Consider the following 22030-nt stretch of genomic DNA (forward strand, 5'->3'; position numbering starts at 1 on the left):
CATGCAGAGACTACTTGCATATGTTGGCCAGTTGGATCAGAAAGCTTCTGGAATCCCGGCAGTGCCTCCTTCCAGAACCAGTCCTGAGTGTGAGGATGGAGATGAGAAGAACACATAGCTTGGCCAGGCTGCTGGACCCCCTGTTCCAGTGAGGTTTGGAGCTCAATGTAATTTCTAATAGTTCCCAACAGGAAGCATAGCAATGGCATTTTCCCTCGGGTCACTTCTTCCAAGCTGGAGGTGATCAAGGAAGTTCAGAAGTTTTCTGGTTTGAGATGAACCCCAGGGTTGTTAATCTGGGGGCACGGATTCCTTCAAGCTGCAGTGTTCTTTGTGGTGAGGCTTTTCATGCTTCCCCCCTCACTGCTGACCCTGCAGTGCAGAAAGCACTTTCATTCTAACGACTGAGAGCTTCAGTTTCCACTGGAGCCTCAAGCCCCATTTCTCAGCCCCACTCTGATACCACGTCTCCGATTTGTTCTGATGCTCATAGATACAGTCTAGAGCTGCAGCCAAGTTCTGACAGCAAGAAAAAGCCTTACCACAAGAGTTTATATATGACCAGGAAACCTTCCAAAGGATGTAGGCAAGAGGAAGACGCTTATTTTTCACCACCATGCAGACAACCCATCTAAAATATAACCCAGGAAATTATAGTTTAACAATATTCTGGTCCATACTAAATAGATTAAACTATCCTTCAACTGAATGCAAATACCGTTCCCTTGAGGAAAACAAGATGTGAATGTTGTGCTCTATTAAGTAATAAATAAAATAGTACCATCAGTGCTATAAAAACAGACAATAGACCTGACATTTATTGGAGTTAGTTAGTATTGCCTCTATTTAGTATCATCACAGATAACTCATGTCTGCCATGAAATCCATAAAATATGTGACTACACTATTCATGGGCAGCTAAAGCAGGGTCTTTTAACTTGTCAAGTCAGTTTAATTATGGCCCATTTTCTAGCAGGGGCTGGGGAGAGGAGAGCTTTGATTTTTATGTACACAGGAAAATCTTCCATCAGTCTGTCTGGCTCACAGGCACATTTTACCATGTAAATCCCCTCAGTCACTCAGAGGGGATCAAGGAAGCCCCCAAAACCCTGGAGGATAGACATGGGTGGGCAGCAAATCTGGCTATCTCTGGAGCTGCTCCCCCGCTCCATAGCTGAGTAGCTGTCCCCTACCAGCCACCAAAGCCCCACTCTTCACCTCTGGATGCATATCCTGACCTGTGGAATGCCCACATCTTGAATCATACTAGACACATCTGCCTGAATCATGGCTATGCATCCAAAGGAGAAATTCTACTTTGGAAATCAGTTTTCATGTAGACTCTCCTTCCAACAGGAACTTTACTTCCATTCCAGGTTCGGCTTCCTGACAATCTGGGCCACTCAATCCTGGTAGCTTGTCTTTGCAGGAAGGCCCAGAACCACATGGCCCAGGTAACAACTTATGCCCTTTCTTGTCACCAGTGGGAAGGGCTGCCTGTCTTTGAGGGACCTCATGTTTTGTATACAGAATTGGTGTAGGGAGGGGCTTGCTTTCTAAAGACCAGGAAAGTGTCCTGAGTGGATGCAGGACTGCCATAGAAAGGATACAGGGTCATGGGGCCGGGGGGACAGGGGTATCCTAGGGAAATATTCTGCTTTACCAACCTGGCCAGAATCGTCTGAGAAATGGGGATGATCTCACACTTTCTACCTGATAATCAGCCTAGCATCTAGCTCTGCCATTACCAGTGTGTGACCCAGGGCAACCATTCATCCTATCTGGGCGCATGTTCTCATTCATAGAAGCAGGGATAAGATGTCTACTTCGCAGAGCTGTGAGGAGGCTAACATAAGAAAATATATGTGAGAGCCCCTGCTTCATGCTAGGCACTCAATAAATGTTGACTACATGAAAAAGCATCTCATATCACAAACTACAGGGCGCCGGGTTAGACAGTGACTGCTGAGGCCAACCCCAGAACCTCATAGCCCGGTTGGCTGGCAGTACCTCTTCTTAGGTCTGACCACTGTACCTCTGTGGGGTGTAGGGACTAGCTAAAGTGGGCGGCTGAAAAGGGAAATGACAAAAAGAACATTCTCTGATGGACTGGTGAACTTGCACTAATTATTACATTTTACCTTCAGCCCGGGCCCCTCCTGCCTTCTTCTAAATTGTCCATTGAACTGTTTCACTCAATAGCTTTTAATTTCTGGACCCTCTGCAAGGGAGAGAGGAAGTAAAAGAAACTGAAATCAGGCAGTTTGCTAATGCTAGTAACTCTGAATACAGATCAGGCAAATAGAAAACTATTGACTATAATAGTTTACATTTCTCCACATTCCCCTTAGAACATGGAACTAGGAGTAGGAACATGTTCCAAAGGCAGAATCCTAGGGGAGGTGACAACTCTCATGAAGGGAGAGGTATAATTCTTGGTGCACGTTGTAAACAACGAGTATTAAGCTGCTTTGGCTATGCCTAGGAATGACGGGGTATTGAGACTTACGTAAAGAAGGGAAGAAAGAAAACATGGATGTGCTCTGGGATGGCCTACATTCCTAGAGGCAGGGCAGGCATGGAGCAGGGGGGTTGAATCCAACGCTTTGCCATTAATTCAACTTAGATGAACTGTTCCTGACCCCTGGAGCCGATGCCCAGGAAGGAGTCTGTGATGACAAGTCTGGCTCCATGCTCAAGCGCCTTCAACGCTGCCCACCAAACAAAGTTAGCAAATTGTAAAATGTTCATTTCCTAATATTGTATTATAAAATGGAATTAGGAACATAAATAGTAATAAGTAGCAAAACCCCAACCCTGTGTAGGACTATCATACTCTCAGCCACCTCTGCGTAGGCCAATAAGTTTGGAAAGTTTTTCACAGTTTTCAAGTTTCAGCGACTCTGCTTTCTGTTTCAGTCGTTCATCTCTGTATAATCCTGCCAAATTTGTTAACTCCGACTCTGAAAGATAAAAGAGGTAACCAATGAATCAAGAGTTGAGCTCCTTTGCTTCATTTCAACATTTCTAGACTCAAAGCTCCTTTATTTAATGCTTTTTCTTTCAATTAAATTTAAGGAACTCATTTATTCAAGAAACACGTATCAGGCAGCTACACCAGGTGGTAAGGATTAAAGGACACCTGTGGTCCTGGGGTCCTACACTATCTGCGCTCTATTCTATAAGCACCAGCCTTACTTAGTTCTTATCAATAGAACATTTGACACCAGACTTAGGAAGCCCGCACATGTGCAGTAAGAGGAGACTGTTCCACAGTCTTCATACGAATGGTATTCAGATGGCAGTTGGGAGGGAATGGAGTCCAATCCTGTTCCCGTCATCCGAAACAAAGACAGCTGCTTCCTTCTTTCCTGTGTTGCTGGATCATAGCTCCTACATGCTAAGTGACACAGAGCCTACTTCTGGTGGGTATGCCCTCTGCAGAAGGCCAAGTTGCTGGCGGCTTTCTTCATTCCCTCCCCACATGTGGGGTCCTTAACTCAAAGGCCAAAGGTAGCTGGGCTCTTTTAAAAGTGGTTATCTGGATCCGGTGACCTTTGTCTCCTTGACTAAATGAATTTCATTCTCTCTTCATGGTGGACATGATCATTCTATTTTTAACCAGAATGTAATCTCTGCTGTCTTCCCAGACTCAACGCCGGTTGGCTGACTCTATTTTTTATTCTTCTGTAAAGTTTCAGGGACAGTCTTAGGAGGGAAGGCCTGAAAAGCACCTCCAGAGATGTGTTGTGTATTAACATGATGGTATGCTTGGATGGGCTGTGTGGCTTCTGAAAGCCTCCGACAGCCGGCAGCAACTCGTTGTTTAAAGGACCATACTTGTGAAAATGCTATTTTAATCATTTAGAAATGTGTCTACTCATTCTTAATCATCTTGCTGACAGATTTTGTTTCTCTTGGTGGAATGAGAGGCACCTGTCAGATTAATCAGCAAACTGCCTGGAAACAGGAATTAAAACGGGGAACAATGGGCATGGGTTTCTGAATTCGTTTCTGTCAACACAAAACACTGTCTGGCATTTCTGCTCACAATGATTCTATTTACACCAAGTAAGGCCCAAAGTGCAGATTAAGTGCAGGACTCGAGGGTGAGGGGTGGGTATACATGAAAACTCTCCCTCTACAATGGGGGCTCAGAGCCTGGGCCCTAGCCCAGCAGTTGCTTGGCAAGTAGCAGGTCTCCTAGGCTCCAGAACAATGTGCTCTCTTCTCTTGGCATGGGTGCCTGCAGTGCCTGCTAGCCAGAGCTGGCCTTGGCACGGTCATCCTTGCAGGTGACGGGACTTCATGGAGGATCACGTGCCACACCCCAGTGAAAGCCCTCTGCTCCTGTGTCCTACACAGTGTCCCACTAACTCCATTTCTCTGGCACCTTTGCCATGTGAGAAAGCTGTGCAGGAGGCCTCTACAAAATCAGTCTATCCCCTTGGTCCTCTGGAATCATAGTTATGGATCAGATTCTGTGGCTTTGTTTTTCCTTGAAATGATTTCTTTAGGGTTGTTTTTTAATTTTTTTTTCTTCTCGTTCTTTTATTTTATTTTTTTTTCTTTAGGATTTTTTTTTTTTTTTTTTTTTTTTTTTGCTTACCAAGCTTATCTTAATGCCTCATTGACTGAAATCTCATTCCAGAAAACATTAAGGATAGTGATTCTTACTATTTTCTACATTGAAGACCACGGTAACAAGCTGATGAAACATAACTGTACATATATTAATGCTTTTCTCAAAACATAACATTGCTTTTCATAAAGTTCATTGAAATCAGGTTTCAATGCTCTAGAGACTGAGACCCCTGCTTCCGAGCAAAGACCTTGCACAAGGTCACTATTTCAAGGAACCATGTCCCACACTTACACGACCGTGCTTAGAGAAGCTTCTTTCCCAACTGCCAATAAATCCTTTTGCTCTTCAGTAAAGCAAAAGGTTAACTCAATGAAAATGTTACTTTTGACAAGCTCTGTTAATATTCAATAACTTCTAAGAGAAAAAAAAATCTTTGGGAGGGCAGGATCCAGAGAACATCTTTTCTTCTTTGCAAAATGTTTCTTTTGCCCTGAATTCCACTATAACAAATGCACAGAGAATTGAGCTTTCAAGACAAACTGACTCAGGCAAATTGTCAAGAGAACCAAGTCCCAGAGCCTCTCCCAAGGACACTGCACAAAAGCCCGGTTCAGAGTCTTGACATTTGTAAGACCCCAACAGATCCCAGCACCCGTACGATCTAGCCCCACGAGACAGTGCTGCATCCGGTCTAGCAAGACCTGGACACCCCCAGGTACTAGGCACTTACTGTGTGCCAGGAACCTTGCTAAGCGTTATATCCATACCATCTTCTATAATCCAACAACCCTTCTAGAAGGAAGTGCATTTAATCCCATTTCAAAGTTTAAGCTTCTACCCAGTCTGCTACCCTGCTCCAGGCCATGGATAGAAGTGCTCCTCTGTCAGGCAGGGCGAGGATCCCAGCTCAACTCGCCAGGCCAGGAGGTGGTTCCTGCCCATTACTTTTGTCCAGCCCAGCCCAGTGGCATGGCCACTTTCCCTGGCATCAGGTTTATTATCTAGATGTAGCTAGGAAGGCAAAAACAGGGCAATTAGTGTTCATAGGAAGGGCTCACTCACAGAAACTCACACACAATCAGCATTCTAAGGAAGAGCAGAGAAAAGAAATGAACAAAAGATTTTGAAAGACAATGGCTAACTTTGCTAAAATCAGTTTCCATTCGGTATTGTGCCAAGAGTGAACTTTGTTCTCAAGTGGGTTTATTTTTACAACCTCCAAGTACTAAATTTAACCTTGGTGGCTGCACTTGCTGTTGGATCCGGAGGGCAGATGCTGCTTGTTCTCAAATGGCACTTGGGTTGTGTGGAAGCTCCGGACAGCCACCATCCTTAAATGCCAGAAATAGACTTTTAAGGGGTGTGTGCTGATAACCCACCATTTGGAACTTGTGGGTACATGCACCGAGTTTACTCAGTGGATTTTTATTTATACCTGGAGAGTGCCAAAGCCCTGAGACTAGGCCCCATGGGGATGGGACATAAGCCACATTAGGTGCAATCCTTACCATGAGCTCTTTGCATAGTTCCAGCTGGGGTATGTGTGTGGGTGGGTGTGTGTCTGAAGAATGTGAAATGCAGATCATACAGTTCTTGTAGAAGGCAACAAATTCAAAACCCTCCCAGGGGCCAAAACAACGGGGGACTTTTAGGACACACACTGTGGCATTTACCTGATTTGAATCCACGAATATACTGCCTTTTAGTCAAAGGCCTTTATCTTGCTCCAAATTCTTTCCTAATTTTTACAAACTTACAAAACCTAGTTTAACATGAGGTAGTGTACTTTCAATAAAAAAGTGACTTCCTCCTCCTGCTTAATTCCCTTTACACCCCAGAGCCCTTGCCCGCCACGCTCCTAATGCACCCGAGAATTCAGGTGGGCTTTGCCCTACAGAAGTAGAGCGCAGGGAGGTCGCTGAGGGCTCAGGTTAGGACACTAACCCTGTTCTGTGATTACTAATCCTCAGCATTTCCATTGTTTCCCAGTCATGAGAATCCTCTCTTCAAAAGATTTGTTGAGCACCTGTTCTGAGGTAAGGACTCCGCCAGGTGCCTGGGACACAAAAGTCCTCAGACGTGGTTGTTCTCCTCAGAGAGCCCACAGTCCAGCACGGAGCCTGACACGTACCTACAGAACACTAACACTGTGAGAGCAGTACTGTGTTAGCCGGGTGAACAAAGTGCTTTAGGAACACACAGGAAGGCGAGATTAACTTGGAGGTGGGGTTGGGATATGCGATGGGTCAGCAAGGGCTTAGCAGCACTGTGACTGAAGAGCCAATTTTATAAGACACTTTTAGATGTTTAATAATACCCAGTACTAAGGTTTTTAAAATGCAGTAGAGTTTGCTTTTTAAAAGTTACCAAAGCCAAGTTTCATAAGATACAGTTACTAATGGTGTATGTGCATATGTGCGTGTGTGTGTATGTGGAATTCAGTGGCATGAAAGGTGAACATATTGGCTGAGAGACAGCGCTACCCTTGCTACCAGGACTCACGATTAACACTCACTGGAACTGAAAGACACTTGGCTTACAGTTCCCCCCTTAATGTTACCCCCATTGTCTCCAGAGAAGGAAACAGAGTGGAAGGCCTGCTCATACCCACCCGTCTGCCTGCTGAAGGGGCAGACCAGGGAGGCTCACTTTTGCTAGTGTGGTCAAAACCAACTGGATAGGAAGGGAGGGACACAGGACTCAAAACCAACAACCTACAAACCTCTGGTCTGGCTCAAAAAGTTAGACTGGATCAATCAGATTTCCCTCTAGGAAAATGTGAAATTAGGAAATTGGACCAAACCAGCAAGCAATTCAATTAAAACTTACAGAGGAAGCTTGTGATATAGTAGGGAGCCAATGACTGGTGGGGTTGGGGAAGTTGGAAGAGGCAGCAACCAAAACAAACCATGGAAAATAAGGTTATGAAGGAGGAGAGCTCGAAGAAGCAAAGGAAGGCAGCTGGCAGAGAGAGGCAGAGACTCAGAGACAGACAGACAGACAGGCAACTAGTGCTGCCTGCCTAAGTTCCTCAGATTTCCAAGTCCTGACCACGTGTGTCCTGTCAATAAACTTTCCTTTTTCTTTTTTTTTTTTTTTTTGTAGTATCCTGAATGGGCCTCTGTCCTCTCTCTGTTCACATAAACATGTGCGACTCCAGAGAGGAGAGACGAGGGATCGGGAAGCTGGGAACGCCAGGTTGGAAACACGACCGCCAGCTAAAAGCCCTTTTACAGCATCTTACTTTGTTGTTTCTCCTTCCAACAACTCGTCTGTATGTAATCAATGTAATCTTTCTCTATCGTCTTCTCCAGGTCACGCAGAGATGCTCCCCTGTAGGCCTTGTCAAAGTTTTTATCCACAAAGTAAGGCACCTGCAGGTTCTGGGTTTCTCTAGAAATGGTGTAGCCCAGGGCCCTGAAACAAGGAGAGAGAGGCTCAGGTAAGCTTCTTATATGTTAACACTGGCCTCACATATATCATGATCACAATCACGTCTCTTCATAGGGGAGATGAAGATATCATTTTCTGATGCACTTAACATTTATTATTTCCCTAGCAAAGCAGTAAGCATAATGTCATAATTGCTATTCTTTGAGCATGTTCATACTGTGGATTTGGCCTCAGCACAGTTCCTTTATTCTCTTAAAGGATTCACCTCTCTTACTCTGCTTTATGCGCTTAAAGTAGAATGCTAATGCTTAAAAAAACAATTTGTATATTGTGTGGGACCTGGCATAGAGTAGGCTATTGGTAAATGCTGGGTGAATGAACTGATTGTTACAGTAAACTATTGGTACATGACCAGAGGTTTACACCAACCTAGCATCAATCCTTAGGACACAATAATAAGTACTTCACACATAGCTGCTAAGTGAGAACTGCAGAAAAACTCAGACAAGAGATTTCAGTGATGCTTCCTAGCTAAATCTCTGTGGGTCTAAGATATCCAGTGGTATCTGTGGCTCAGAAACATTGACATGTCTGCGTTAACTAAAGTCTAACCATAGAGAAGTATAGAAGGGAGCTCAAATTCAAGTTAGAACAATGTGACAGCAATGTGCCAAATGCAAGCTGATTTATTCCAACTGGACAAATTCCATCTCAAATGAGTTACACTTGACCTCTTTCCGGGCTTCTCCTTTGATCTCTCGACTTAAGGCTCTTGCTGAATTTCTAAGAGCTCAGGCTATGACTGCTCCCACCTTCCTCTGGGAAGCTGTTAGCAGGTTCCTTACTGCCACCACTGGCCTGACAAGAAAGGAGGTAGCGGGAGCAGATGGAAGAACTTAGGAAGTCAGGAAATAGGAGGATCAGGCCAGTGTGAACTGATGGCAATAACCTCTCTCTGAGTCTGATTTCTTCTCTGTAAAACAAAGATATTGACCTAGAATGAGAGTCTTCAGTGGTCACCAACAAAGACTCTTCCCGTTATATATTGCCCCATGGACTCCATATTTTGTAAGGTTTCTATCTACTAAAGTATAACAAAGAGTAATGACTAATTTCTCATTATTAATTTAAAAAATAAAGATTCTTAAACTTGAGTGTGGACCGAAATAATCTGGAGGGCTTGTTAAAACTCAAATTGCTGTTCTCATCCTCAGACTTTCTGATTCAGTAGATATGGAGCGAGGCCTAAGAATGTGCATTTCTAACATGTTGCCATTTGATGCTGATGATGCTGGTCTGGGGACCAAACTTTGAGAATTGAATTAATTGAAGAAATAAAAACATTCCCATCAGAAGTCATAATCTACAGACATTACAATGAATTTCTATATTTTCAGCAGAATTACAGAAATGTGATACTATGGTTTGACTATGTAGCCTTATCATGAATAAATGTCCTCTTCTTGCAATTTCTTAAATTGAAAATAATCACTGGACCTCAGTTAGTATGTTCCCAGACCTACAGCAATCCAGCGATACTATCACAAGCTCAATAAGATCCTTTCTAACTGTAACGTAGTGTGATAAGGATTTAATCTGAACCTGGAGTTATTCTATTAATCCTGCAGCAACTAGTTGTTGCCGCTCTGCAACTGACCAGATGATGTCGCTGTCGCTGTAGAACAAAACAACTCGGATCCTGAGGACACAGAAAACTGCCCACATTAGTTCTGAGTCTGCACTATTACTATCAGCTGTTCCTTTAAACGCAAAATTAGTGTTTTCTACAACAAAAGGTGAAATGAAATGTTAGTAAGGTATGGACAAAACCTGATAGTCTTTCACCCTTCAGATTGTTAAGATTTATAAATATTTGACTTACGATTTGTAGAATAGACTATACGGGGGGTTAGCAGCTAGCAGCTGAGTAATGACAGATATAATCACAATCACAAGAACTGGAAGTAACTGAATAAATGCAGAATAAGTAGTCTGAAAAAGAAAAAAGTATTTGGTGTAAGTGTTCGTCATCAATATAAAGCTTATAGAAAACAGGACTGTTTTCCCAACGAAAATACAAATTACCAATACAGTGCACAAAGCCCCAGGCTTTTCTGAAAGGCTGTACTTTCTGCTGAGAAGTACCAAAGGACTCTGTTCGCTCTGCTGAGAAAGCTGAAGGAGGCCCGCCCACAACAAGGATTGACACCTAGTAATTCTCCCGCAGCCCCCCTCACCCCCTGCATCCAGTGAAGCAGACGCCTCTGGATGAGCCTCATGGACTCTCAACAGGACCATGTTAGTATTATGCAACTTTGTTGCTTTCATCACAGCTGAACAGACTCGGAGACATCTAACCCTAGCAGGAAATAATCACATTCTCCCCGGCTAGGAATTTGGGATTGAGATTCATCACTGTTCACTGCTAGGCAGTCACTAGAAGAAAGGACACATACTCTTAGGCACTGCGGACTGCCCATTTGCAAGGAGAAGTAGAACAAGCCAGACTGCAGGAAGGTGGGAAAACTGGAGACAATCTGGCCTCAACTAGTCATGGGGAGCACAGCTGTATGGGTTCCTGACCACCCCGTTCCTGATTCTCATCTGCCCTGAAGTCCAGCTGCGCTTCCTGCTTCGAGCTCCATGAGACCCCTTGATCCCTTACCTTAACCCCCTTTTAGTTCTCAATATTTTGAAGCGGGTTCCTTTTTTATTCAGTCAAGAAAACCTTGATCAAGACAGCCCACAGGGGAACTGATTTACTGAGACAGCCACCAAAGAAGGGGCGGGGTACCATTCTGGCCTATTTCGGCCCATTACCCAGCTCTTCTTCTACTGCCTCAACTTAACTAAAGCTCATTTTAGTAACGTATTTCAGGTTGAACTTCTAAAACCTGATCAGCCACCATAAAGGCTTCTCAGTACAAGTGTTTATGAGCAGCAGTTCTGTCCTTCCTGTACCTGAGGTTTTTCTTCTTCCTCTTCCTTCCGTGTCTGCATCTTCTCATGTCGGTGCCGCTGGCGGTAATATTGGGTATCATCGGTCACATTTGAAAACATATGAATATTTCCTGGAAAAGAAAGAAAAACCCTTAGTATGTGATGTGGCAGACATTCTTTCCTTGCCTTTTCTAAGGTCCTTCTCTGAGGGTAGAGTATTGTGCCATCTTACCCCGTAGAATAATAAAGCAGCAGGTACGCCAAGTGAACTAGCTGGAAATAGAATGTGTTAGCTCTCCTGCCTTTATTTAAATAGTCCTTTGTAATCAGTGAGTGAGAGAACCCCAAAAAGCTAGTAAAGAAAGCTTTTGGGCCATGAGTCTTCTCTGACATGCTCATGCTTGTTTCCTTGCCCAATATCAGATAATGTCTCTAGTATCTTTAATAGCAATTCATAAAATTCAACTTACTTTCTAGGCATTTAATTACCCCAACTTCAACTCTCTGGGGCACTTTTCTAATTTTTATCTTTATATAGCTGCTATTTTGCAATAATGATAATAATAGGCATTTTGTTACTTATTTATAAAGCACTTAAAAATATCTAATCTTCACAGAAGCCCTGTGAGGTAGGTATCATAATCCCCATTTTTCACGTGAGGAAACAGAATAAGAGAGACGAAGTGATTTGGTCAGAATCATGCACAGTTGGAGGCTAGAGACTAGCCTCAAATCCCAGGTACCTGATTCCAAATTCTTGCTGTTTCCACCATACCATGTCCCTCTATTCAAATCCTCAAACAGGAGCTTGCTGATACATATATTTTTTAAATGATAATTTTGGAATACTAACCTGTAGGAAAATGTCCTCCAAAGAAGACGTTGAATAGCTCTTCTGGAGTGATGTCAGCTTCAAAGTCCCTGTAATAATTATCAGGTCTGGCTCGAGGGGCAGTGAACGTCACCTGTTCATCTCCATATTCATCATAGCGGAGTCTCTTGTCAGGATTGCTCAGGACTGCAAAGGCATTTCCTATCGCTGCAACCAAAACCAAAAAGCATCTGAGTACATTGCTGTCTTTGCTATATAGCTCCAGGTAGCAGTAATGAAGAGCCCAAAGCTGATTAGTGCTGGATAGCTTCACAGGAGCCCAAGGGAGGTGCCTGGGCCCAGAAAGTTCATCAGAGTGCTTGCCCTTGAAATTTTCCATGATCGGATTTTTAAAGCCAGAAACAACGCTGGACTCAAGATGAACTAAGAACTACTGCTCTCATTCATCAAATATGTGTTCTTATTTCACTTGAGAGCAAAAGTTTATGGTTGGAAACAGTTCATATATAAATAGTGGTGGTCTAACTTGAAGTCTAGAAACAATCACCTGAATAAAATAATCAATAAAATTATTGCTTGGCTAAAGCAAAGCCCTCACTCATCGCAATCTTATTTCAGCTTCCTTTAGAAAATGGTCTTTATAGAGATTAAGAAATGTATCTCCAATGTCTCAATGAGAGATCAGAGATGAGACTGAATAGATTATATACGCTTAACCATGACTGCTCCTCCCTATTGGTCCAATTTCATTTAAACATACAATCTGTACCTGCAATCAAAAAAACCTCAAAAGAAAATCTTTTAAGACATTCTCACCCCCTACCTCTGACTCAGTCAACACTACCAGAAACACAGTCAGAAAGAGCATTTCTTTACGATTCTTCTAGCAAGGGAATTGTATTAAATGTTTACAACAATAAAACAGCTAAGCAGAAAAAAACAAAAAAACTTAAAATTGCTCAAACATTCACATCCCTTGAAATCTGGCAGATTTATCAGAGAAAAGGCATTAGCTTGTGAGATCTCTTACATGAAACTATAAAGAGAATGTGGGTTATCTATTTGTTTCCTTGTAGAAACTGTAGGGAGAACTAGATTCACAATGGAACATCATCAAAAGTAGATTGTCCTCTGAGGTAAATGTTGACTTTTTAAAATTTCTCAGATTTATCAATTTTTACTTTTTGTTTTGAAAAATTTTAAATCTATATAGCATTTTGCCATATTGCTTTCCTCAGCTCTGTACATACATACAAACATATATATAATATATACATTTCTTTTGCTGAACCATTTGAAAGTGGGCCGCAGATATAATGATACTTCACCCCTAAATATTTCAGCATATAGCTCCTAAAAAGAAAGACATTCTCCTACATGATCACAATACCATTATCGCAGCTAAGAAAATGAACATCAATTCATTGTTACCCAGTAAATCCATGCAAGGTTCATGTATTGTATTTGGTTTTATGTTCTTTTAGTTTCTTTTAATGTAGAACAGTCTCCTCACCTTTTCATTATATTGAATTTTTTGAAGAGTAAGTCAGTGTTCTTTGTAGAATGTCCCATATTTTGATCGTTTCCTCAGTATTAAATTCAAGTCAAACATTTTGGCAGGAATACCACATAGGTGCTGTATCACATAAGGTTAGGTTATTCCAATATTTGGGGATGGTAAGTTGGATCAATTGGTTAAAGTGTGACAGCTAGATATCTCCATTATAGAGGAATTTTTCCCCTTTGTAATCAATAAATATCCTAGGGGGTGAGGCTTTGACATCATATGAATATCCTATTCAACAATAACCTATCGCCCAACGGTTTTGGCGCCCATTGATAATCTTTGCCTGAATCACTGACTTCACTGGTGGTGAAGCTCTTAAGTAAGATTTTTATTTATGCATTGGGTCCAAAATGTTTTTAAAAATATATTTCTAAAAGTATCATGGAAAGTCATGGAAGAAAGATTTGATCTATAACTGTATTTATGCTTTTTATACACAGAGGTTTCATGAACAAAGAGTTCCACGGTCAAAGAAGTTTGGGAATGCTGTCTAGCTAGGCCCGACTTGCTAGCCGCCCCCAGCCTGTAAGTTCCACAAGAAGAATCATGTCTGTTTTATTCACGGTGGCACCTGGCATCTAGATCTTCAATCGGTATTTGCTGAATCAATGGATGAATGGCTCCAAAAGGTGTTACAGAGAAACCAAATATTTTTTCCAAAAGAAATTAAGGTAAGTGAATGAAGACAGGAGGGAGCTATGTGGGCGATCACTACTGAAGAGGTGTGGCAGGAAAAACAAAGACCCTGCGTGTGGCTTTATAACACAATTACAGGGGAGGCTGCAAACTTATAACCAAATATCACAAGGAAGGCAGAATTAAGCGTCAGTTCAGGATCAGACCTTTGAAAGCATCTGTTGCTCCGGGAGCACAGTTCTTGTCAGGGTGAAATTTCAGGGCGAGTTTTCGGTAAGCTTTCTTAAGCTCTTCATCACTGGCATTTCGAGAAACTCCCAGAATCTCATAGTAATTTCTGCATTTCTTAATCCTAAAAACACACATCAGAAATACGTATGTTTACAAAGGCCCCTTTTGTTCAATTCACTGCAAAATAGTACATCGATCCTTCCTCCAATCTGTGAGCCCCAAAATAAACCTCGAAGAAAATTGCTGAACACATTAATGAAAGATTCAAAGTTATTAACAATGTCCTCCTCCCACCGAGAGCTTAATGCCTTTCAAAGTATTTTTAAATCGAATATTTTATTCTTTCTATAGCCCGGCAAGTGGATAGAACAAGTATGCTAATCCTTACCATCAAGGTGCAGGCTAAGGTCCTGGGAGTTGAACCATAGTAAAGCTGGAAGAAACACCTAACCACCCTATTTGTTCTCTCTCTCTCTCTCTCTCTCTCTCTCTCTCTCTCTCTCTCTCCCCCCTTCTCTCTCTCTCTCTCCCTTATGGCTATCTTTTTAAACTTTGTTTTTAAAAGTTAAATGTACACATAGTATAAGATGTGTATATTATTAAAAACATCCAACAGTACTAAACTACATACAGTGAAAAATCTTCCTGCTTCCATATAGCCTGTCCCCAGTCTCCTGCTGTTGAGTCCTATGTATACTGTGGGTATATGTACAGAGATCTCTCTATTTTTCTATTACCTAAATGGCAGCTTTTTGGTAATTAAAAATCACCTTTCTAAATTATAATCACCATTCTACATCTTGCCTTTATTTTTCTTAAAACTAACAATTTATCTCAGAGGTTAAGCCATAGCATATAGAGATGAGAAGTATAGGACGATAGTTTAAACTAGAGTGACAGTTCTAAACTTTTGATTTCAGAAATTTTTTATACTGTTAAAAATTATTGAAGACCCCCAAAGAGTTTTTGTTTATATGAGTTATGTCTGTGAATATTTACCATACTAAAAAGGAAAAAACAAATTTAAAACACAGTGATGAGATAATTACGTATTGGGTAGGCTCTCAAAAACTCCGCTGTACACTCAGGAGAGAAAGAGAGTGAAAAAAGGCAAATGATGTGTTCGTATTATTATGAAAATAGTTTTAAACTTGCAGATTCTTGAAAGGGTCTCAAGGTTCCCAAACCACACTTTGAGAATTGCCGGACTAGAGCATGAACTCTGGGGTCAAAATGTCTTAGTTGGGATCTGATCTTGCTGTGTACTTAACCTCTGTGCCTCAGTGCTGTCTTCTGAAATGGGCTAATAATGATAACTATCAGGTTGGTGCAAAAGTAACTGCGGTTTAAAAGGTTAAAAATAATTGCAAAAACCGCAATTGCAACCTAATATATCTCACAGAGCTGTTATGATTTTTTTTATTAGTTTTATGTGTACAAAACAATGTAATAGTTAGAAATTTACACCCCTCACAAAGTGATCACCCCCTCCCCTATTCTACTACCCCTCTGACATCATATATGGCTGTTACCGTTCCATTGACTCTGTTCCCTATGCTGTACTCCACATAGAGCTGTTATGATTAAATAAAGTATCCATCCAAGTGCTTGATGGCATCTGACACTACATAAATACTGCCTATTATTATACATCTATTGTACAGTTTTCTATTATACAGTATTATATTATTATTACAATATTATAAAGCTGTACATTATTGCATTTTATGGATGTGTATACATCCCCTACTGATGGGCATTTACAATGTCTCCAGTCTGCTACTACACAATTCAGTTAGGCAGGCAGCTGCCCAGAGTCTTGTTGAAGAGTTTACAGTTAGTCATGAACACAGGCTGGGCTATAATGCGGGGTCTAGAATGTCAGGGCCCTTTCTCCAGAGCTGCCCATGGGGATCCTTTGGACCCCAGCCGTTTCCAATCCCTGCTTCCATGGTAGGTACTCCTCTGCCTCTCTCTCTCTCTTTTATAAATGTACTTGTTTAATAACAGGCTTTATTGAGCTCTAATTCACATATGACAAAGTCCTCTCTTTTAAATGTACAACTCAGTGGTTTTTTAGTATGTTCACAGGGTTGTGCACCCATCACCACTATCTATTCCAGAACATTTTCATTACCCCAAAAAGAAACTCCATACTCATTAGCAGTCACTCCTATTCTCCCATTCTCCAGCCCCTGGCAACCACTAATCTACTTTCTGTCTCTATAAATTTATCTATTCCGGACATTTCATATGAAAGGAATCATACAACATGTGGTCTTTTGTGTCTGGCTTCTTTCATTAGTGTAATGTTCAAGGTTCATTTATGTTGTGCATGTATCAATATTTCATTCCTTTTTATTATTGAAAAATATTCATTGTATGCAGACCCCATTTTGTTTATTTGTTCATCAGTTAATGAATTTCTGGGTTGTTTCCATCTTTGGGCTATTATAAATAAAGCTATATGAACATTCATGTACAAGTTTTTGTGTCGAAGTATGTTTTTCTTTCCCTTAGTATGTACCTAGGAGTGGATTGCTAGGTCATATGCTACTTTTAACCGTCTGAGGAACTGCCATACTGTTTTCCAAACTGCCTGCACCATTTTACATTCCTACAAGCAATATACAAGGGTTCCAATTTCTCTGTGTCTTCATCAATACTTATTATTGTCCAGCTTTTTTATTATAGCCATCCTAATGGGTCGGTGTGAGGTGGTATGGTATCTCATTGTGGTTTTGATTTACATTTCCTAATGACTAATGACACCGAGCAACTTTTCATGTACTTATTGGCCATTTGTATATCTTCTTTAGAGGAATACCTGTTCAAATCCTGTGCCCATTTTTCAATTAGATTATTTGTCTTTTTATTGTTGAGTTGTATTTTATATGTTCTAGATACAAGTCCCTTATCAGATATAAAATTTTAAAGTATTTTCTCCTGTACTATGGTTTGATTTTTCACTTTTTTGATGGTATCTTTGAAGTACAAAGTTTTAAATTTTGATGAAGTGTAACTTAACCTATTTTTTATTTTGTTGCTTGTGCTTTGGGTGACATATCAAGAAATCATTGCCTAATCCAATGTCATAGAGACTTACATTTATGTTTTCTTCTAAGAGTTTTAGCTCTTTTATTTAGGTCTTATATTGTCTTTGGGTTAATTTGTGTATATTTATGAGGAAGTTTTGTAGTTTTCAATGTACAACCTTACATTTTTGTCAAATTTATTCCTAAGCATTTTATTCTAAGCATTTAATAACTTTTTTGATGGTGTAATAAGTGAAATGTTTCTTTTCCATTTTTGTTCATTGCTAGTATATAGAAAAACAATGCTTTTTGTATATTGATCTTGTATTTTGCATCTTTGATGAACTCATTTATTAGTTCTAATAGTGTGTGTGTGTGTGTGTGTGTGTGTATTCCTTAGGATTTTCTGTACTAAATTATATCATTTGTCAATACAGTTTTACTTTCTCTTTCCAATCTGGATGGCTTCTATTTCTTTCTCTCACCTAATTGCCCTGGCTTGAACCTCTAGTACAATGTTGAATAGAAGTGGTGAGACTGAACGTACTTGTCTTGTTCTTGTCTTGTGTCCTGTTCCTATCTTGGAAAGCATGCAATTGTTCACCATTAAGTATGTTAGCTGTGGAATTTTTATAGACAGATTTCATCAGGTTGAGGAAGTTCCCTTCTATTCCTACTGTGTTGAGTGTTACCATTAAAGAGTATTGGATTTTGTTAAATGCTTCTTTTGCACCTATTAAAAAGATCATGTGGTTTTTGTCCTTTATTCTATTAATATAATTACATTGATTGACTTTCATTGGTTAAACAACTTTGCATTCCCGGGATGAATCCCACTTGGTCAAGGTATATAATCCTTTTTATATGTTTTTATATGTTGCTAGAATCTATATCCATAAGGGATATTGATTGATAGTTTAGTATTCTTGTGATATCTTTGTCTGGTTTTGGTTACAGGGTTAACACTAGCCTCATAGAATGAGTTGGAAAGTGTTCCCTTCTCTTGTATTTTTTTGTAATTCATTGTGAAGGATTAGTTAATTCTTCATCAGATATTTAATATAATTCACCGTGAAGCCATCCTGGCCTGGCCTTTTCTTTGTGGGAAGTTTTGTGATTATTAATTCAATCTCTTTATTTGTTGTAGGTCTATATGATTTTCTGTTTCTTCTTGAATCAGTTTCAGTAGTTTGTATCTGTATAGGAATTTGTCCATTTCATCTAGGTTATCTAGTTTGTTGACATACAATTGTTCATAGTATTCTCTTAAAATCTTTATTATTCTTGTAAAATTGGTAGTGATAGCCCCACTTTCGTTCCTGATTTTAGTTTAGTATTCTTTTTTTTCTTGGTTAGTCTAGGTAAAGTTTTATCAATTTTGTTGATTTTCAAAAAACCAATTTTGGGTTTTGTTGAATTTCTCTTGCTTTTCTATATTCTAGTTCATTTATTTCCACTCTATATTAGTTCCTTCATACTGCTTGTTTGGATTTAGTTTGCTTTTCTTTTTCTAGTTTGTTAATATGGAATATTAGGTTACTGATTTGAGATCTTATTTAAAAATATATGAACAGTAACAGCTATAAATTTCCTTTTAAGTATTGCTTTCGCTGTATCCCATATATTTCAGTATGTTGTGTCTTCATTTTCATTCATCTCAAAGTATTTTCTAATTTTCCTTGTGATTTCTTCTGTGATCTATTTCTTAATTTAGGAATATGTTGTTTAATTTTCACATTTGTGAATTTCACAAATTTCCTTCTGTTGTTGATTTCCAAGAACATACACTGTATGATTTTAATCGTTTTAAATTTATTGAGGCTTGTTTTATGGCCTAACATATGGTCTATCTGAGAATATTCCATGTACACTTGTGGAGAATGTGTATTCTGCTGTCTTGGAGTAGAATGTTGTATAGATGTCTGTTTTATTTAGTTGATTTTTCTTGCCTCTCTTACAGTAGAAGTAGGGCAGCTAACCTGAGATTATACCTTAATATTCCACTTTCACCTAGTCTTGCCTCTGAGGCCAAGAAGCTATTGTGCTTCAACAACAATAATAAGCACTCAATACTTATATAGCACATTGTCTGTGCCAGGCACCTACATAAAATCATTCAATTAATCCCACCACAAGCTCACCTTTGTACCCCAAGCAGCTGTTCCTCGGTATAAGTGGTACTCCCCTCACCCTGCCGGGTCTGAGTCCGCTCATTCTCAGACTTCTTTTCCTTTTGCGCCTTCATGCAATTACAGCAACCACAGGGGTCATGACTTTCGGGAGGTCTGTCTTCTGGGTATTTGTTTCTTCTAATTGCATCAATGTAAGCTGGAAAGCAACAGCCCCTCCATTAGGCCTCAGTCTGCCTGCAAATCAACTTTGCTACTTGTCTTAGCTATCTGGGAGGCTGCTAATAGGCATGAGCCAGTGAGTGTGAGGGCCAGACTACTGACCTCATGCTGACTTTTAAGCATTCATACAACACTAAACAAACATCTTCCTTCAGAAAATATGGAGGCAACCACGAACAACTTAAAATGCCATAAACATGAAGCATAATAATGTCTACCATACCTGTAGTGGTTGGTCAGTCAGCAAATAATTTTGACTTGGAACCAGAAAAGGGGCTCAAGAGGCATCTGCCCGATATCTTGCCTTTCGTGCAGTGTTGGGAAGCCTACTTCTCTGTGGTCCATGGTCAGAAGTAACATAGCTCATAAAATAATATTTTTGTTGCAATGCCTCCCACCACTAAGATTGAAAGTAGAGGTGAATTCAATTCTTTTAAACTAACAGTTATAGAACTAATATGTACAAGACATTTGGTTAACTAGATCAAGGAGATGTACAGGTAAGACCTACTCCTGACCACAAAGAGGTTATAGTTTAAAGGACGAAGATTCAATTAATCATAATGCCTACAAAATGTAAAGAGGGCCATAGCAATCAAGTCAAAGAAGGCAGAGTACTCATGCCCTATCTGGAGGATATGGAAAAGGCTGTAAAAACATCTTTCTTCTGCTTAATACCACTGAGTGACTATCCACTGCTACTTGTCCAAATTTCTTATCATGGACCCAGGCTGCCTGTCTAGCCTCATCTCTTACCACGTGCTCTTTTGCAGTCTACAAGAATGCTTGAGCCACACCAAACTCCTTTCAAATCAGCAATGCTTTTTCTTTTCTCTGTGCCTTTGCAAATGCTATTCCTTCTGCCTGCGACATTCTTCCGCTAAGTCAGCCTAACTCCAGCGCATCCTTTATGTCATCAAATGTAATACATTCTCTATGAGGCCTCCTCTGACACCCAGACTGTGTTGGGTGCTTCCCAAACCTACGACCTTGCTGTATTTAGCCCAGGTATTATTGCCCCTGTTTTGTAATTGTCTGTTTACCTGTCAAACTCCCTCAGTGAACTGAGAGTTCTGTGATCTCAGAGGCCCACGTCTGTCACATCCCTGCTGCAGAATCAGCATAATGCAGGGTACATAATAGGTACTGGATCAATATTCTGTCTGACAGTTGGATGGAAAAGGCCGGCCTATCCATCCTGATACTGGCTGCAGGGATTAGACCAAATCGAGACCAAGGACCAGGCGGCCCAGTTTGGAGGTGAGGATAAGGGCCGAGAAAGGAAGCTGCGGGAGACCAGCGGAGCATCACCCCGCTGACCCTCGGGGCCACCCAGGCGCGGGCGGGGCCCGATTGCCGCGGGGGCCCTGGGCGGGGCACGGGCCGGGGCGGGGCTGGGGGCCGGAGGCAACAAGTCGTCACGGATGACTCGGTTCTCGGCGAGTTCCACTGCTTAAGCCAGCGCTCCTGGTTTCTGGATCCCGGCCCCTGCCCTGAGTGGTCCCCACCTCGTCCGGAACCCTACTCAGGCTCAGCATCTTCTCATAGGCCTCCATCCTTCACCTCCGGCCCAGGATCTCAGCCCTCGAGCACCTTCAAGAGCCCTATTCCTGATCTCTCCCGAACCTCGCCCTCTCCGACCCTCTGGCCAGGACCTGGTATACCTTCCGTCCAGCGTTCCCCGCTGCCCAGAGTTGCTGCCATATCGGTCGGTTGCTAGTCAGCAGATCAGCCGAGACTCCCCCTCGCCTGAGGCTGAAAGATATGGGGACGAGAAGCGCGGGGCATGCTGGTTACTGTAGTCGAACCCATAGAAGCTGCGGGACAGTAGGACTACAACTCCCGGTAGGCTCCCCGCGAGGGGGCCCTCGGAGATGCAGCGGAGTAAGGGGCTCGACGCTTGAAAGAGAGGGCTGTGGAGGTGCGTCATCGGTAGTTGACCGCTCCGCGGCCAGTGGCTCACAGCAGGAAACTGGCCCCTTTGAGCCTCACTTTTCCTCATCTGTAGAATGGGGAGAGTGGCTTCGGCCCAGCTTAACACGGGGGACATTCAAGGAGGCGCGATGAGATCCTGCTTGGGAAAGGCTTTGCAAACTGTGGGCTAGAGGGTGACAGTGTAACTATTTTAATCCTCAAGATGTCGTTTTAAAATATATGCTAATGTCTGTTGGAGATTCAGAGACAGGTTTGGGGGATGCCAAATCCAACCCTGGGAACTTAAGAGCCACCAAAAGTAGAAAAGGGTGGTAGATTTATGTAGTTGGAGGGCAGTCAGGGTATGCCCCAGCTCTTCAGGACAGAGTAATTAGAAGGATCATTAGAAGTCAGGAGTAGAGAAAGAAGGAAAAGGCAGGCACACATTGGAACCGGTATTAGAGCCCCTATCTTTGCTGTTCCTTATCCTTCGTCCTATCCTACTCCATAGCCCTCTGACACTTTTCTCCTCTCTTCTACCCCCGT

General features: G+C 41.5%; 1 protein-coding gene across 1 annotated transcript; it reads right to left on the bottom strand.

Moving 5' to 3' along the window:
* Positions 1-790: 790 nt before the first annotated feature.
* On the bottom strand, positions 791-21392 carry DNAJC18 (DnaJ heat shock protein family (Hsp40) member C18). Its single transcript, XM_019740369.2, has 8 exons — positions 21235-21392; positions 19361-19547; positions 14160-14305; positions 11772-11957; positions 10940-11049; positions 9861-9970; positions 7830-8002; positions 791-2963 (listed from the first exon to the last, which is right to left on the bottom strand). Exons 1-8 carry the CDS (start codon positions 21272-21274, stop codon positions 2839-2841), a joined length of 1077 nt encoding a protein of 358 aa, XP_019595928.2. The 5' UTR covers positions 21275-21392; the 3' UTR covers positions 791-2838.
* Positions 21393-22030: the final 638 nt, after the last annotated feature.

This window comes from Rhinolophus sinicus, linkage group LG10, assembly GCF_036562045.2.
Source record: "Rhinolophus sinicus isolate RSC01 linkage group LG10, ASM3656204v1, whole genome shotgun sequence".
NCBI classification, from domain to species: domain Eukaryota; kingdom Metazoa; phylum Chordata; class Mammalia; order Chiroptera; family Rhinolophidae; genus Rhinolophus; species Rhinolophus sinicus.